This window comes from Oncorhynchus clarkii, chromosome 12 (assembly GCF_045791955.1).
Source record: "Oncorhynchus clarkii lewisi isolate Uvic-CL-2024 chromosome 12, UVic_Ocla_1.0, whole genome shotgun sequence".
Classification (NCBI taxonomy): domain Eukaryota; kingdom Metazoa; phylum Chordata; class Actinopteri; order Salmoniformes; family Salmonidae; genus Oncorhynchus; species Oncorhynchus clarkii.
The window spans coordinates 101,230,946-101,249,999 of NC_092158.1; the positions used below are offsets into that span (position 1 = coordinate 101,230,946).

General features: G+C 46.5%; 2 protein-coding genes across 2 annotated transcripts in view; one reads left to right on the forward strand and one right to left on the reverse strand.

Moving 5' to 3' along the window:
- Window positions 1–19,054, forward strand: part of LOC139421752 (NLR family CARD domain-containing protein 3-like) — a 1,082,035-nt gene that overhangs the window by 497,516 nt on the left and 565,465 nt on the right. The window lies entirely within an intron of this gene.
- Window positions 1–19,054, reverse strand: part of LOC139421714 (H(+)/Cl(-) exchange transporter 7-like) — a 64,838-nt gene that overhangs the window by 15,150 nt on the left and 30,634 nt on the right. Inside the window, exons 10-14 of the mRNA XM_071172828.1 lie at window positions 18,120–18,213; window positions 13,816–13,880; window positions 11,864–11,980; window positions 11,315–11,369; window positions 9,773–9,833 (exon numbers count right to left, since the gene is read on the reverse strand). Coding sequence (XP_071028929.1) covers window positions 9,773–9,833; window positions 11,315–11,369; window positions 11,864–11,980; window positions 13,816–13,880; window positions 18,120–18,213 — 392 coding nt within the window. The remainder of the gene's footprint in view (window positions 1–9,772; window positions 9,834–11,314; window positions 11,370–11,863; window positions 11,981–13,815; window positions 13,881–18,119; window positions 18,214–19,054) is intronic.

Consider the following 19,054-nt stretch of genomic DNA (forward strand, 5'->3'; position numbering starts at 1 on the left):
AACACCTGTCTAACACTACCACTATATACAACACCTGTCTAACACTACCACTATATACAACACCTGTCTAACACTACCACTATATACACACAACACCTGTCTAACACTACCACTATATACAACACCTGTCTAACACTACCACTATACACAACACCTGTCTAACACTACCACACCTGTCTAACACTACCACTATATACACAACACCTGTCTAACACTACCACTATATACACAACACCTGTCTAACACTACCACTATATACACAACACCTGTCTAACACTACCACTGTATACAACACCTGTCTAACACTACCACTATATACAACACCTGTCTAACACTACCACTATATACAACACCTGTCTAACACTACCACTATATACACAACACCTGTCTAACACTACCACAATATACAACACCTGTCTAAACTAACACGACATACCACACCTGTCTAACACTACCACTATATACACAACACCTGTCTAACACTACCACTATATACAACACCTGTCTAACACTACCACACCTGTCTAACACTACCACTATATACAACACCTGTCTAACACTACCACTATATACAACACCTGTCTAAACTACCACTATATACAACACCTGTCTAACACTACCACTATATACACAACACCTGTCTAACACTACCACTATAGACAACACCTGTCTAACACTACCACTATATACAACACCATCTTCCGGCGCCGACAGAGATGGCCGCCTCGCTTCGCGTTCCTAGGAAACTATGCAGTTTTTTGTTTTTTTACGTGTTATTTCTTACATTAGTACACCAGGTCATCTTAGGTTTCATTACATACAGTCGAGAAGAACTACTGAATATAAGATCAGCATCAACTCACCATCAGTACGACCAAGAATATGTTTTTCGCGACGCGGATCCTGTGTTCTGCCTTACAAACAGGACAACGGAGTGGATCCTATGCAGCGACCCAAAAAAACGACTCCGAAAGAGAGGGAAACGAGGCGGTCTTCTGGTCAGACTCCGGAGACGGGCACAGCGCGCACCACTCCCTAGCATTCTTCTTGCCAATGTCCAGTCTCTTGACAACAAGGTTGATGAAATCCGAGCAAGGGTAGCATTCCAGAGGGACATCAGAGACTGTAACGTTCTTTGCTTCACGGAAACGTGGCTTACTGGAGAGACGCTATCCGAAGCGGTGCAGCCAACAGGTTTCTCCACGCATCGCGCAGACAGGAAAAAACATCTTTCTGGTAAAAAGAGGGGCGGGGGCGTATGCCTTATGACTAACGTGACATGGTGCGATGAAAGAAACATACAGGAACTCAAATCCTTCTGTTCACCTGATTTAGAATTCCTCACAATCAAATGTAGACCGCATTATCTACCAAGAGAATTCTCTTCGATTATAATCACAGCCGTATATATCCCCCCCCAAGCAGACACATCGATGGCTCTGAACGAACTTTATTTAACTCTCTGCAAACTGGAAACAATTTATCCGGAGGCTGCATTCATTGTAGCTGGGGATTTTAACAAGGCTAATCTGAAAACAAGACTCCCCAAATTTTATCAGCATATCGATTGCGCAACCAGGGGAGGAAAGACCTTGGACCATTGTTACTCTAACTTCCGCGACGCATATAAGGCCCTGCCCCGCCCCCCTTTCGGAAAAGCTGACCACGACTCCATTTTGTTGATCCCTGCCTACAGACAGAAACTAAAACAAGAGGCTCCCACGCTGAGGTCTGTCCAACGCTGGTCCGACCAAGCTGACTCCACACTCCAAGACTGCTTCCATCACGTGGACTGGGAGATGTTTCGTATTGCGTCAGATAACAACATTGACGAATACGCTGATTCGGTGTGCGAGTTCATTAGAACGTGCGTTGAAGATGTCGTTCCCATAGCAACGATTAAAACATTCCCTAACCAGAAACCGTGGATTGATGGCAGCATTCGTGTGAAACTGAAAGCGCGAACCACTGCTTTTAATCAGGGCAAGGTGTCTGGTAACATGACCGAATACAAACAGTGCAGCTATTCCCTCCGCAAGGCTATCAAACAAGCTAAGCGCCAGTACAGAGACAAAGTAGAATCTCAATTCAACGGCTCAGACACAAGAGGCATGTGGCAGGGTCTACAGTCAATCACGGACTACAGGAAGAAACCCAGCCCAGTCACGGACCAGGATGTCTTGCTCCCAGGCAGACTAAATAACTTTTTTGCCCGCTTTGAGGACAATACAGTGCCACTGACACGGCCTGCAACGAAAACATGCGGTCTCTCCTTCACTGCAGCCGAGGTGAGTAAGACATTTAAACGTGTTAACCCTCGCAAGGCTGCAGGCCCAGATGGAATCCCCAGCCGCGCCCTCAGAGCATGCGCAGACCAGCTGGCCGGTGTGTTTACGGACATATTCCATCAATCCCTATCCCAGTCTGTTGTTCCCACATGCTTCAAGAGGGCCACCATTGTTCCTGTTCCCAAGAAAGCTAAGGTAACTGAGCTAAATGACTACCGCCCCGTAGCACTCACATCCGTCATCATGAAGTGCTTTGAGAGACTAGTCAAGGACCATATCACCTCCACCCTACCTGACACCCTAGACCCACTCCAATTTGCTTACCGCCCAAATAGGTCCACAGACGATGCAATCTCAACCACACTGCACACTGCCCTAACCCATCTGGACAAGAGGAATACCTATGTGAGAATGCTGTTCATCGACTACAGCTCGGCATTCAACACCATAGTACCCTCCAAGCTCGTCATCAAGCTCGAGACCCTGGGTCTCGACCCCGCCCTGTGCAACTGGGTACTGGACTTCCTGACGGGCCGCCCCCAGGTGGTGAGGGTAGGCAACAACATCTCCTCCCCGCTGATCCTCAACACTGGGGCCCCACAAGGTTGCGTTCTGAGCCCTCTCCTGTACTCCCTGTTCACCCACGACTGCGTGGCCACGCACGCCTCCAACTCAATCATCAAGTTTGCGGACGACACAACAGTGGTAGGCTTGATTACCAACAACGATGAGACGGCCTACAGGGAGGAGGTGAGGGCCCTCGGAGTGTGGTGTCAGGAAAACAACCTCACACTCAACGTCAACAAAACTAAGGAGATGATTGTGGACTTCAGGAAACAGCAGAGGGAACACCCCCCTATCCACATCGATGGAACAGTAGTGGAGAGGGTAGCAAGTTTTAAGTTCCTCGGCATACACATCACAGACAAACTGAATTGGTCCACTCACACAGACAGCATCGTGAAGAAGGCGCAGCAGCGCCTCTTCAACCTCAGGAGGCTGAAGAAATTCGGCTTGTCACCAAAAGCACTCACAAACTTCTACAGATGCACAATCGAGAGCATCCTGGCGGGCTGTATCACCGCCTGGTATGGCAACTGCACCGCCCTCAACCGTAAGGCTCTCCAGAGGGTAGTGAGGTCTGCACAACGCATCACCGGGGGCAAACTACCTGCCCTCCAGGACACCTACACCACCCGATGTCACAGGAAGGCCATAAAGATCATCAAGGACATCAACCACCCGAGCCACTGCCTGTTCACCCCGCTATCATCCAGAAGGCGAGGTCAGTACAGGTGCATCAAAGCTGGGACCGAGAGACTGAAAAACAGCTTCTATCTCAAGGCCATCAGACTGTTAAACAGCCACCACTAACACTGAGTGGCTGCTGCCAACACACTGACACTGACTCAACTCCAGCCACTTTAATAATGGGAATTGATGGGAAATGTAAATATATCACTAGCCACTTTAAACAATGCTACCTTATATAAATGTTACTTACCCTACATTATTCATCTCATATGCATACGTATATACTGTACTCTATATCATCGACGGTATCCTTATGTAATACATGTATCACTAGCCACTTTATACTATACTATGCCACTTTGTTTACATACTCATCTCATTTGTACATACTGTACCCGATACCATCTACTGTATCTTGCCTATGCTGCTCTGTACCATCACTCATTCATATATCCTTATGTACATATTCTTTATCCCCTTACACTGTGTACAAGACAGTAGTTTTGGAATTGTTAGTTAGATTACTTGTTATTACTGCATTGTCGGAACTAGAAGCACAAGCATTTCGCTACACTCGCATTAACATCTGCTAACCATGTGTATGTGACAAATAAAATTTGATTTGATTTGATTTGACCTGTCTACCACTACCACTATATACAACACCTGTCTAACACTACCACTATATACACAACACCTGTCTAACACTACCACTATATACAACACCTGTCTAAACTAACACGACATACCACACCTGTCTCACACTACCACTATATACACAACACCTGTCTAACACTACCACTATATACACAACACCTGTCTAACACTACCACTATATACAACACCTGTCTACCACTACCACTATATACAACACCTGTCTAACACTACCACTATATACACAACACCTGTCTCACACTACCACTATATACACAACACCTGTCTAACACTACCACTATATACACAACACCTGTCTAACACTACCACTATATACAACACCTGTCTAACACTACCACTATATACAACACCTGTCTAACACTACCACTATATACAACACCTGTCTAACACTACCACTATATACACAACACCTGTCTAACACTACCACTATATACAACACCTGTCTAAACTAACACGACATACCACACCTGTCTCACACTACCACTATATACACAACACCTGTCTAACACTACCACTATATACACAACACCTGTCTAACACTACCACTATATACAACACCTTTCTAACACTACCACACCTGTCTAACACTACCACTATATACAACACCTGTCTAACACTACCACTATATACAACACTTGTCTAACACTACCACTATATACAACACCTGTCTAACACTACCACTATATACACAACACCTGTCTAGCACTACCACTATATACACAACACCTGTCTAACACTACCACTATATACACAACACCTGTCTAACACTACCACTATACACAACACCTGTCTAACACTACAACACCTGTCTAACACTACCACTATATACAACACCTGTCTAACACTACCACTATATACAACAGCTGTCTAAACTAACACGACATACCACACCTGTCTAACACTACCACTATATAAACAACACCTGTCTCACACTACCACTATATACAACACCTGTCTAACACTACCACTATATACAACACCTGTCTAACACTACCACTATATACAACACCTGTCTAACACTACCACTATATACAACACCTGTCTAACACTACCACACCTGTCTAACACTACCACTATATACACAACACCTGTCTAACACTACCACTATATACAACACCTGTCTAACACTACCACTATATACAACACCTGTCTAACACTACCACACCTGTCTAACACTACCACTATATACAACACCTGTCTAACGCTACCACACCTGTCTAACACTACCACTATATACAACACCTGTCTAAACTAACACGACATACCACACCTGTCTAACACTACCACTATATAAACAACACCTGTCTCACACTACCACTATATACAACACCTGTCTAACACTACCACTATATACAACACCTGTCTAACACTACCACTATATACAACACCTGTCTAACACTACCACTATATACAACACCTGTCTAACACTACCACACCTGTCTAACACTACCACTATATACACAACACCTGTCTAACACTACCACTATATACAACACCTGTCTAACACTACCACTATATACAACACCTGTCTAACACGACCACACCTGTCTAACACTACCACTATATACAACACCTGTCTAACACTACCACACCTGTCTAACACTACCACTATATACAACACCTGTCTAAACTAACACGACATACCACACCTGTCTCACACCACCCCACCTGTCTCAAACCACCCCACCTGTCTTGAAAACACATATCAGAGTTATTGTTTCTTCAGAAAATCAACAGCTATTTCTATATATTCATTAAAGTTACCTGGTTAACTCATTGATCTGTTTTGTAGCCTACCCCTCAGGGGTAGTGTGTTCTTAAAAACTTAGACCACAACCCTACCTGATCCTGAATATAGCCAACCAGAAACCTGATCCTGAATATAGCCAACCAGTAACCTGATCCTGAATATAGCCAACCAGTAAGCTGATCCTGAATATAGTCAACCAGTAACCTGATCCTGAATATAGCCAACCCTACCTGATCCTGAATATAGCCAACCAGTAACCTGATCCTGAATATAGTCAACCAGTAACCTGATCCTGAATATAGTCAACCAGAAACCTGATCCTGAATATAGTCAACCAGTAAACTGATCCTGAATATAGTCAACCAGAAACCTGATCCTGATATAGAGTCAACCAGAAACCTGATCCTGAATATAGTCAACCAGAAACCTGATCCTGATATAGAGTCAACCAGAAACCTGATCCTGAATATAGTCAACCAGAAACCTGATCCTGATATAGAGTCAACCAGAAACCTCATCCTGAATATAGTCAACCAGAAACCTGATCCTGAATATAGTCAACCAGTAACCTGATCCTGAATAGAGTCAACCAGTAACCTGATCCTGAATACAGTCAACCAGTAACCTGATCCTGAATACAGTCAACCAGTAACCTGAATATAGTCAGCCAGTAGTTGAGGATATTGAACCTGAATATAGTCAGCCAGTAGTTGAGGATATTGAACCTGAATATAGTCAGCCAGTAGTTGAGGATATTGAACCTGATCCTGAATATAGTCAGCCAGTAGTTGAGGATATTGAACCTGATCCTGAATATAGTCAGCCAGTAGTTGAGGATATTGAACCTGATCCTGAATATAGTCAGCCAGTAGTTGAGGATATTGAACCTGATCCTGAATATAGTCAGCCAGTAGTTGAGGATATTGAACCTGATCCTGAATATAGTCAGCCAGTAGTTGAGGATATTGAACCTGATCCTGAATATAGTCAGCCAGTAGTTGAGGATATTGAGCCTGATCCTGAATATAGTCAGCCAGTAGTTGAGGATATTGAACCTTATCCTGAATATAGTCAGCCAGGAGTTGAGGATATTGAACCTTATCCTGAATATAGTCAGCCAGGAGTTGAGGATATTGAACCTGATCCTGAATATAGTCAGCCAGTAGTTGAGGATATTGAATCTGAATATAGTCAGCCAGTAGTTGAGGATATTGAACCTGATCCTGAATATAGTCAGCCAGTAGTTGAGGATATTGAACCTGATCCTGAATATAGTCAGCCAGTAGTTGAGGATATTGAACCTGATCCTGAATATAGTCAGCCAGTAGTTGAGGATATTGAACCTGATCCTGAATATAGTCAGCCAGTAGTTGAGGATATTGAACCTGATCCTGAATATAGTCAGCCAGTAGTTGAGGATATTGAACCTGATCCTGAATATAGTCAGCCAGTAGTTGAGGATATTGAACCTGATCCTGAATATAGTCAGCCAGTAGTTGAGGATATTGAACAGTTACCTGATCCTGAATATAGTCAGCCAGTAGTTGAGGATATTGAACCTGATCCTGAATATAGTCAGCCAGTAGTTGAGGATATTGAACCTGATCCTGAATATAGTCAGCCAGTAGTTGAGGATATTGAACAGTTACCTGATCCTGAATATAGCCAGCCAGTAGTTGAGGATATTGAACCTGATCCTGAATATAGTCAGCCAGTAGTTGAGGATATTGAACCTGATCCTGAATATAGTCAGCCAGTAGTTGAGGATATTGAACAGTTACCTGATCCTGAATATAGTCAGCCAGGAGTTGAGGATATTGAACAGTTACCTGATCCTGAATATAGCCAGCCAGTAGTTGAGGATATTGAACCTGATCCTGAATATAGTCAGCCAGTAGTTGAGGATATTGAACCTGATCCTGAATATAGTCAGCCAGTAGTTGAGGATATTGAACCTGATCCTGAATATAGTCAGCCAGTAGTTGAGGATATTGAACCTGATCCTGAATATAGTCAGCCAGTAGTTGATGATATTGAACCTGATCCTGAATATAGTCAGCCAGTAGTTGAGGATATTGAAGTTACCTGATCCTGAATATAGTCAGCCAGTAGTTGAGGATATTGAACCTGATCCTGAATATAGTCAGCCAGTAGTTGAGGATATTGAACCTGATCCTGAATATAGTCAGCCAGTAGTTGAGGATATTGAACAGTTACCTGATCCTGAATATAGCCAGCCAGTAGTTGAGGATATTGAACCTGATCCTGAATATAGTCAGCCAGTAGTTGAGGATATTGAACCTGATCCTGAATATAGTCAGCCAGTAGTTGAGGATATTGAAGTTACCTGATCCTGAATATAGTCAGCCAGTAGTTGAGGATATTGAACCTGATCCTGAATATAGTCAGCCAGTAGTTGAGGATATTGAACCTGATCCTGAATATAGTCAGCCAGTAGTTGAGGATATTGAACCTGATCCTGAATATAGTCAGCCAGTAGTTGAGGATATTGAACCTGATCCTGAATATAGTCAGCCAGTAGTTGAGGATATTGAACAGTTACCTGATCCTGAATATAGTCAGCCAGTAGTTGAGGATATTGAACCTGATCCTGAATATAGTCAGCCAGGAGTTGAGGATATTGAACAGTTACCTGATCCTGAATATAGTCAGCCAGTAGTTGAGGATATTGAACAGTTACCTGATCCTGAATATAGTCAGCCAGTAGTTGAGGATATTGAACAGTTACCTGATCCTGAATATAGTCAGCCAGGAGTTGAGGATATTGAACAGTTACCTGATCCTGAATATAGTCAGCCAGGAGTTGAGGATATTGAACAGTTACCTGATCCTGAATATAGCCAGCCAGTAGTTGAGGATATTGAACCTGATCCTGAATATAGTCAGCCAGTAGTTGAGGATATTGAACAGTTACCTGATCCTGAATATAGTCAGCCAGTAGTTGAGGATATTGAACCTGATCCTGAATATAGTCAGCCAGTAGTTGAGGATATTGAACAGTTACCTGATCCTGAATATAGTCAGCCAGTAGTTGAGGATATTGAACAGTTACCTGATCCTGAATATAGTCAGCCAGGAGTTGAGGATATTGAACAGTTACCTGATCCTGAATATAGCCAGCCAGTAGTTGAGGATATTGAACCTGATCCTGAATATAGTCAGCCAGTAGTTGAGGATATTGAACCTGATCCTGAATATAGTCAGCCAGTAGTTGAGGATATTGAACCTGATCCTGAATATAGTCAGCCAGTAGTTGAGGATATTGAACAGTTACCTGATCCTGAATATAGTCAGCCAGTAGTTGAGGATATTGAACCTGATCCTGAATATAGTCAGCCAGGAGTTGAGGATATTGAACAGTTACCTGATCCTGAATATAGTCAGCCAGTAGTTGAGGATATTGAACAGTTACCTGATCCTGAATATAGTCAGCCAGTAGTTGAGGATATTGAACAGTTACCTGATCCTGAATATAGTCAGCCAGTAGTTGAGGATATTGAACAGTTACCTGATCCTGAATATAGTCAGCCAGGAGTTGAGGATATTGAACAGTTACCTGATCCTGAATATAGCCAGCCAGTAGTTGAGGATATTGAACCTGATCCTGAATATAGTCAGCCAGTAGTTGAGGATATTGAACCTGATCCTGAATATAGTCAGCCAGTAGTTGAGGATATTGAACAGTTACCTGATCCTGAATATAGTCAGCCAGTAGTTGAGGATATTGAACAGTTACCTGATCCTGAATATAGTCAGCCAGTAGTTGAGGATATTGAACAGTTACCTGATCCTGAATATAGTCAGCCAGTAGTTGAGGATATTGAACAGGGCTCCCAGCAATCCACCTGTTTTAGATGGACATATAGAAAGACATCAATCAACATATAACATGTCCATGTTGGTCATTTAGCAGACACTCTTATCCATAGAGACGTAGGCCCAATCCCAAATGGACCCCTAGACCCTACACTCTTATCCATAGAGACGTAGGCCCAATCCCAAATGGACCCCTAGACCCTACACTCTTATCCATAGAGACGTAGGCCCAATCCCAAATGGACCCCTAAGCCCTGTGCACTTGGTGGAGATCTGAGAGGATTTGATTGGTAGAAGCAATATGGTTAAACAATTCACCTAGCCTATCAGAAGGCAAGATGGAGTCATAACCATGTTTCTTATACCTGTCAAATCCTCTCAGATCTCCACTAGTGCATAGGGGTGTAGGGTCTAGGGGTCCATTTGGAACTGGGCCTCAACTAGTGCATAGGGGTGTAGGGGTCTAGGGGTCCATTTGGAACTGGGCCTCCACTAGTGCATAGGGGTGTAGGGTCTAGGGGTCCATTTGGAACTGGGCCTCCACTAGTGCATAGGGGTCCATTTGGAACTAGGCCTCCACTAGTGCATAGGGGTGTAGGGGTCTAGGGGTCCATTTGGAACTGGGCCTCCACTAGTGCATAGGGGTGTAGGGGTCTAGGGGTCCATTTGGAACTGGGCCTCCACTAGTGCATAGGGGTGTAGGGGTCTAGGGGTCCATTTGGAACTGGGCCTCACAGTCAAGTGCATTCAACTCAGATAGCTAAGACAACCACATACATGAATAAGTAAGGGAGCTAAGACAACCACCCATATGAGTAACTCAGGTAGCTAAGACAACCTCCTATATGAGTAACTCAGGTAGCTAAGACAACCACATACATGGGTAACTCAGGTAGCTAAGACAACCACATACATGATTAACTCAGGTAGCTAAGACAACCACATACATGAATAAGTAAGGTAGCTAAGACAACCACCTATATGAGTAACTCAGGTAGCTAAGACAACCACATACATGGGTAACTCAGGTAGCTAAGACAACCACATACATGATTAACTCAGGTAGCTAAGACAACCACATACATGAATAAGTAAGGTAGCTAAGACAACCACCTATATGAGTAACTCAGGTAGCTAAGACAACCACATACATGGGTAACTCAGGTAGCTAAGACAACCACATACATGATTAACTCAGGTAGCTAAGACAACCACATACATGAATAAGTAAGGTAGCTAAGACAACCACCTATATGAGTAACTCAGGTAGCTATGACAACCACATACATGAGTAAGTAAGGTAGCTATGACAACCACATACATGAATAAGTAAGGTAGCTAAGACAACCACCTATATGAGTAAGGTAGCTATGACAACCACCTATATGAGTAACACAAGCCTATGCCTTTTTCATGTCTCTTGTGTGAAGGTCAGACTAACCCGACTGTAGAGGGAGGACCAACACGGGTCCTGTGAAACAACACAACTAGACGAGCAGTGGGCTCTTACCTGCAGCTCCCATTACAATGAACAAGGGAATCTCATAGAGGTTGTAGGCCACACTCTGTAGACAGAGAGATAACACAGGGTTTAGGACTAGACACTCTGTAGACAGAGAGATAACACGGGGTTTAGGACTAGACACTCTGTAGACAGAGATAACACGGGGTTTAGGACTAGACACTGACAGAGAGATAACACAGGGTTTAGGACTAGACACTCTGTAGACAGAGAGATAACACATGGTTTAGGACTAGACACTGTAGACAGAGAGATAACACAGGGTTTAGGACTAGACACTCTGTAGACAGAGAGATAACACGGGGTTTAGGACTAGACACTGTAGACAGAGAGATAACACAGGGTTTAGGACTAAACACTCTGTAGACAGAGAGATAACACAGGGTTTAGGACTAAACACTCTGTAGACAGAGAGATAACACAGGGTTTAGGACTAGACACTGTAGACAGAGAGAAACACAGGGTTTAGGACTAGACACTGTAGACAGAGAGAAACACAGGGTTTAGGACTAGACACAATAACAGACAGACACTCACGTCACTCTCGAAGCGTCCGAAGTTGATAAGACCAGGGCTGGAGAGATCTCCAGGTTTATTATTGTAGATGGACAGGAAGAAATTCAGGGTGAATGTTGAGATCATGGACGCAAAGAACTGGAGAGGAATATAGGGAGGGAGGGAGGAGGGAGGGAGAGGAGAAAGGAAGAGAGGAGAGAGAGAGAGAGAGAGAGGAGAGAGAGTAGAGACGAGAAAGGAAGAGAGGAGAGAGAGAAGAGAGAGGAGAGAGGAGAGAGAGAGAGAGAGAGTAGAGAGGAGAGAGAGGGAGTAGAGAGGAGAGAGAGAGAGTAGAGAGGAGAGAGAGGGAGTAGAGAGGAGAGAGATGAGAGGGGGCATTAAGCTTCACCTGATAAAGGACGGAGAGAGAACACAACACGTCTGCTAGTCTCTACTCTTCTTTCCACTTGGCAGTGAATGAGGACAAGATGAGAGAATCTGGTCTTTTCCAACTTTCGTTCTACCCAACATTATTTATTTTATTTAACCAGGAAGGGCTCATTGAGATTTAACATCTCTTTTTCAAGAGCGTCCTGGCCAAGATAGGCAGCACCAAGTCATTGCAAAAATTACAGACAGACAACATGCAAAACTACACGTAATCTAGTAAAAAACATAGAATTCACAAGAGTATAACAAAATCAAAAATAAGCAAATTAAAAACATTGACAGGTCAGGGAATCTGTCTCAGGATCATTCATCAGTGATTTAAAAACACCAATCGGGACAAGTTCTTCCAGTTTAATAGTATTGTGTAAGGTGTTCCAAGACGATGGCCAGAGGACATAAAAGCCCTTTTACCAAATTCAGTTGGGACATTTGGAACAGTTAGCAGGATAAAGTCCGGCGAACGAAGAGACGACCCACCACATTTCTGAACAATAAAAATGCCCAAATAAAAAGGTAGTAAACCCAAAATGTCTTTGTAAATAAAAGTATACCAGTGACTGAGCCTACAAGTGACTAGAGAAGGCCAGCCAACCCTGGTATATAAAGTACCCTTCTCTCCTCTCCCTCAAACACCAGACTGAGAAAAGCCTTCCTCTCCTCTCCTCTCCCTCAGACACCAGACTGAGCCAGGCCTCCCCCTCCTCTCATCTCCCTCAGACACCAGACTGAGAAAAGCCTTCCTCTCCTCTCCTCTCCTCTCCTCTCCGTTAGACACCAGACTGAGCCAGGCCTCCCCCTCCTCTCATCTCCCTCAGACACCAGACTGAGCCAAGCCTTCCACTCCTCTCCTCTCCCTCAGACTCCAGACTGAGCCAAGCCTTCCCCTTATCTCCTCAGACACCAAACTGAGCCAAGACTTCTCCTCCTCTCCTCAGACACCAGACTGAGCCAAGCATTCCACTCCTCTCCTCCCCCTCAGACACCAGACTGAGCCAAGCCTTCCACTCCTCTCCTCTCCCTCAGACACCAGACTGAGCCAAGCCTTCCCCTCCTCTCCTCAGACACCAGCCTGAGCCAAGCCTTCCCCTCCTCTCCTAAGACACCAAACTGAGCCAAGACTTCTCCTCCTCTCCTCAGACACCAGACTGAGCCAAGCCTTCCCCTCATCTCCTCTCCTAAGACACCAGACTGCGCCAAGCATTCCCCTCCTCTCCCTCAGATACCAAACTGAGCCAAGACTTCTCCTCCTCTCCTCAGACACCAGACTGAGCCAAGCCTTCTCCTCAGACACCAAACTGAGCCAAGCCGTCCCCTCCTCTCCTCAGACACCAGACTGAGCCAAGACTTCTCCTCCTCTCCTCAGACACCAGACTGAGCCAAGCCTTCTCCTCAGACACCAGACTGAGCAAAGCCTTCCTCTCCTCTCCTCTCCTCTCCCTCAGACTGAGCCAAGCATTCCCCTCCTCTCCTCAGACACCAGACTGAGCCAAGCCTTCCACTCCTCAGACACCAGACTGAGCCAAGCCTTCCTCTCCTCTACTTACTATCCTCCATGTGAGCATCTGGTTCCAGAAAGAAGCCCCCTCCTCCAAACTGAATAAAACACCACCTGGCATAAAGAGGAAGGAAGAGAGAGAGAGAGTCAGGTGAAAACTTTATTGGGAGGAACATTTAGAAAGTCATGACAGTAGTATGCTTAGCAGTGGTGCTGAGTGGGACATGTTGTGCAGAGTGGGACATGTTGTGCAGTGTGTACTGACTGGTGCTGAGTGGGACATGTTGTGCTGAGTGGGACATGTTGTGCAGAGTGGGACATGTTGTGCAGTGTGTACTGACTGGTGCTGAGTGGGACATGTTGTACAGAGTGGGACATGTTGTGCAGTGTGTACTGACTGGTGCTGAGTGGGACATGTTGTGCTGAGTGGGACATGTTGTGCAGAGTGGGACATGTTGTGCAGAGTGGGACATGTTGTGCAGAGTGGGACATGTTGTGCAGAGTGGGACATGTTGTGCAGAGTGGGACATGTTGTGCAGAGTGGGACATGTTGTGCAGAGTGGGACATGTTGTGCAGAGTGGGACATGTTGTGCAGAGTGGGAGGGGTTGTGCAGAGTGGGAGGGGTTGTGCAGAGTGGGACATGTTGTGCAGAGTGGGACATGTTGTGCAGAGTGGGAGGGCTTGTGCAGAGTGGGACATGTTGTGCAGAGTGGGACATGTTGTGCAGAGTGGGACATGTTGTGCAGAGTGGGAGGGGTTGTGCAGAGTGGGACATGTTGTGCAGAGTGGGACATGTTGTGCAGAGTGGGACATGTTGAGCATAGTGGGACATGTTGTGCTGACTGGGACATGTTGTGCAGAGTGGGACATGGTGTGCAGAGTGGGACATGTTGTGCTGACTGGGACATGTTGTGCTGACTGGGACATGTTGTGCTGACTGGGACATGTTGTGCTGACTGGGACATGTTGTGCAGAGTGGGACATGTTGTGCAGAGTGGGACATGTTGTGCAGAGTGGGAGGGGTTGTGCAGAGTGGGAGGGGTTGTGCAGAGTGGGACATGTTGTGCAGAGTGGGACATGTTGTGCAGAGTGGGAGGGCTTGTGCAGAGTGGGACATGTTGTGCAGAGTGGGACATGTTGTGCAGAGTGGGAGGGGTTGTACAGAGTGGGACATGTTGTGCTGACTGGGACATGTTGTGCAGAGTGGGACATGGTGTGCAGAGTGGGACATGGTGTGCAGAGTGGGACATGTTGTGCTGACTGGGACATGTTGTGCAGAGTGGGACATGGTGTGCAGAGTGGGACATGTTGTGCTGACTGGGACATGTTGTGCTGACTGGGACATGTTGTGCTGACTGGGACATGTTGTGCAGAGTGGGACATGTTGTGCAGAGTGGGACATGTTGTGCAGAGTGGGACATGTTGTGCAGAGTGGGAGGGGTTGTGCTGAGTGGGAGGGGTTGTGCAGAGTGGGAGGGGTTGTGCAGAGTGGGAGGGGTTGTGCAGAGTGGGAGGGGTTGTGCAGAGTGGGAGGGGTTGTGCAGAGTGGGAGGGGTTGTGCAGAGTGGGACATGTTGTGCAGAGTGGGACATGTTGTGCAGAGTGGGACATGTTGTGCAGAGTGGGACATGTTGTGCAGAGTGGGACATGTTGTGCAGAGTGGGGCATGTTGTGCAGAGTGGGGCATGTTGTGCAGAGTGGGACATGTTGTGCAGAGTGGGACATGTTGTGCAGAGTGGGACATGTTGTGCAGAGTGGGACATGTTGTGCAGAGTGGGACATGTTGTGCAGAGTGGGACATGTTGTGCAGAGTGGGACATGTTGTGCTGAGGGACATGTTGTGCTGACGGACATGTTGTGCTGACGGACATGTTGTGCTGTGTGGGACATGTTGTGCTGTGTGGGACATGTTGTGCTGACTGGGACATGTTGTGCAGAGTGGGACATGTTGTGCAGAGTGGGACATGTTGTGCAGAGTGGGACATGTTGTGCAGAGTGGGACATGTTGTGCTGAGTGGGAGGGGTTGTGCAGAGTGGGAGGGGTTGTGCAGAGTGGGAGGGGTTGTGCAGAGTGGGAGGGGTTGTGCAGAGTGGGAGGGGTTGTGCAGAGTGGGAGGGGTTGTGCAGAGTGGGAGGGGTTGTGCAGAGTGGGAGGGGTTGTGCAGAGTGGGAGGGGTTGTGCAGAGTGGGAGGGGTTGTGCAGAGTGGGACATGTTGTGCAGAGTGGGACATGTTGTGCAGAGTGGGACATGTTGTGCAGAGTGGGACATGTTGTGCAGAGTGGGACATGTTGTGCAGAGTGGGAGGGGTTGTGCAGAGTGGGACATGTTGTGCAGAGTGGGACATGTTGTGCAGAGTGGGACATGTTGTGCAGAGTGGGACATGTTGTGCTGACTGGGACATGTTGTGCAGAGTGGGACATGGTGTGCAGAGTGGGACATGGTGTGCAGAGTGGGACATGTTGTGCTGACTGGGACATGTTGTGCAGAGTGGGACATGGTGTGCAGAGTGGGACATGTTGTGCTGACTGGGACATGTTGTGCTGACTGGGACATGTTGTGCTGACTGGGACATGTTGTGCAGAGTGGGACATGTTGTGCAGAGTGGGACATGTTGTGCAGAGTGGGAGGGGTTGTGCTGAGTGGGAGGGGTTGTGCAGAGTGGGAGGGGTTGTGCAGAGTGGGAGGGGTTGTGCAGAGTGGGAGGGGTTGTGCAGAGTGGGAGGGGTTGTGCAGAGTAGGAGGGGTTGTGCAGAGTGGGAGGGGTTGTGCAGAGTGGGAGGGGTTGTGCAGAGTGGGACATGTTGTGCAGAGTGGGACATGTTGTGCAGAGTGGGACATGTTGTGCAGAGTGGGACATGTTGTGCAGAGTGGGACATGTTGTGCAGAGTGGGGCATGTTGTGCAGAGTGGGACATGTTGTGCAGAGTGGGACATGTTGTGCAGAGTGGGACATGTTGTGCAGAGTGGGACATGTTGTGCAGAGTGGGACATGTTGTGCAGAGTGGGACATGTTGTGCAGAGTGGGACATGTTGTGCTGAGGGACATGTTGTGCTGACGGACATGTTGTGCTGACGGACATGTTGTGCTGTGTGGGACATGTTGTGCTGTGTGGGACATGTTGTGCTGACTGGGACATGTTGTGCAGAGTGGGACATGTTGTGCAGAGTGGGACATGTTGTGCAGAGTGGGACATGTTGTGCAGAGTGGGACATGTTGTGGTGAGTGGGAGGGGTTGTGCTGAGTGGGAGGGGTTGTGCAGAGTGGGAGGGGTTGTGCAGAGTGGGAGGGGTTGTGCAGAGTGGGAGGGGTTGTGCAGAGTGGGAGGGGTTGTGCAGAGTGGGAGGGGTTGTGCAGAGTGGGAGGGGTTGTGCAGAGTGGGAGGGGTTGTGCAGAGTGGGACATGTTGTGCAGAGTGGGACATGTTGTGCAGAGTGGGACATGTTGTGCAGAGTGGGACATGTTGTGCAGAGTGGGACATGTTGTGCAGAGTGGGACATGTTGTGCAGAGTGGGGCATGTTGTGCAGAGTGGGACATGTGCAGAGTGGGACATGTTGTGCAGAGTGGGACATGTTGTGCAGAGTGGGACATGTTGTGCAGAGTGGGACATGTTGTGCAGAGTGGGACATGTTGTGCAGAGTGGGACATGTTGTGCTGAGGGACATGTTGTGCTGACGGACATGTTGTGCTGACGGACATGTTGTGCTGTGTGGGACATGTTGTGCTGTGTGGGACATGTTGTGCTGACTGGGACATGTTGTGCTGACTGGGACATGTTGTGCAGAGTGGGACATGTTGTGCAGAGTGGGACATGTTGTGCAGAGTGGGACATGTTGTGCAGAGTGGGACATGTTGTGGTGAGTGGGAGGGGTTGTGCTGAGTGGGAGGGGTTGTGCAGAGTGGGAGGGGTTGTGCAGAGTGGGAGGGGTTGTGCAGAGTGGGAGGGGTTGTGCAGAGTGGGAGGGGTTGTGCAGAGTGGGAGGGGTTGTGCAGAGTGGGAGGGGTTGTGCAGAGTGGGAGGGGTTGTGCAGAGTGGGAGGGGTTGTGCAGAGTGGGAGGGGTTGTGCAGAGTGGGACATGTTGTGCAGAGTGGGACATGTTGTGCAGAGTGGGACATGTTGTGCAGAGTGGGACATGTTGTGCAGAGTGGGACATGTTGTGCAGAGTGGGACATGTTGTGCAGAGTGGGACATGTTGTGCAGAGTGGGACATGTTGTGCAGAGTGGGACATGTTGTGCAGAGTGGGACATGTTGTGCTGAGGGACATGTTGTGCAGAGGGACATGTTGTGCTGAGGGACATGTTGTGCTGAGGGACATGTTGTGCTGAGGGACATGTTGTGCAGTGTGTACCGACTGGTGCTCCAAAAGCAGCAGACACTCCTGCAGCCGCTCCAGCTGATACAAAGTCCCTCTTCTCTGTGTCTCTACGGAAATACTCAAAGATCTACACACACAGAGACAGAGAGAGGACATGTTAGACAGTAGATACCACACATTAAACACTATGTAGAGGACATGTTAGACAGTAGATACCACACATTAAACACTATGTAGAGGACATGTTAGACAGTAGATACCACACATTAAACACTATGTAGAGGACATGTTAGACAGTAGATACCACACATTAAACACTATGTAGAGGACATGTTAGACAGTAGATACCACACATTAAACACTATGTAGAGGACATGTTAGACAGTAGATACCACACATTAAACACTATGTAGAGGACATGTTAGACAGTAGATACCACACATTAAACACTATGTAGAGGACATGTTAGACAGTAGATACCACACATTAAACACTATGTAGAGGACATGTTAGACAGTAGATACCACACATTAAACACTATGTAGAGGACATGTTAGACAGTAGATACCACACATTAAACACTATGTAGAGGACATGTTAGACAGTAGATACCACACATTAAACACTATGTAGAGGACATGTTAGACAGTAGATACCACACATTAAACACTATGTAGAGGACATGTTAGACAGTAGATACCACACATTAAACACTATGTAGAGGACATGTTAGACAGTAGATACCACACATTAAACACTATGTAGAGGACATGTTAGACAGTAGACACCACACATTAAACACCATGTAGAGGACATGTTAGACAGTAGATACCACACATTAAACACTATGTAGAGGACATGTTAGACAGTAGATACCACACATTAAACACTATGTAGAGGACATGTTAGACAGTAGATACCACACATTAAACACTATGTAGAGGACATGTTAGACAGTAGATACCACA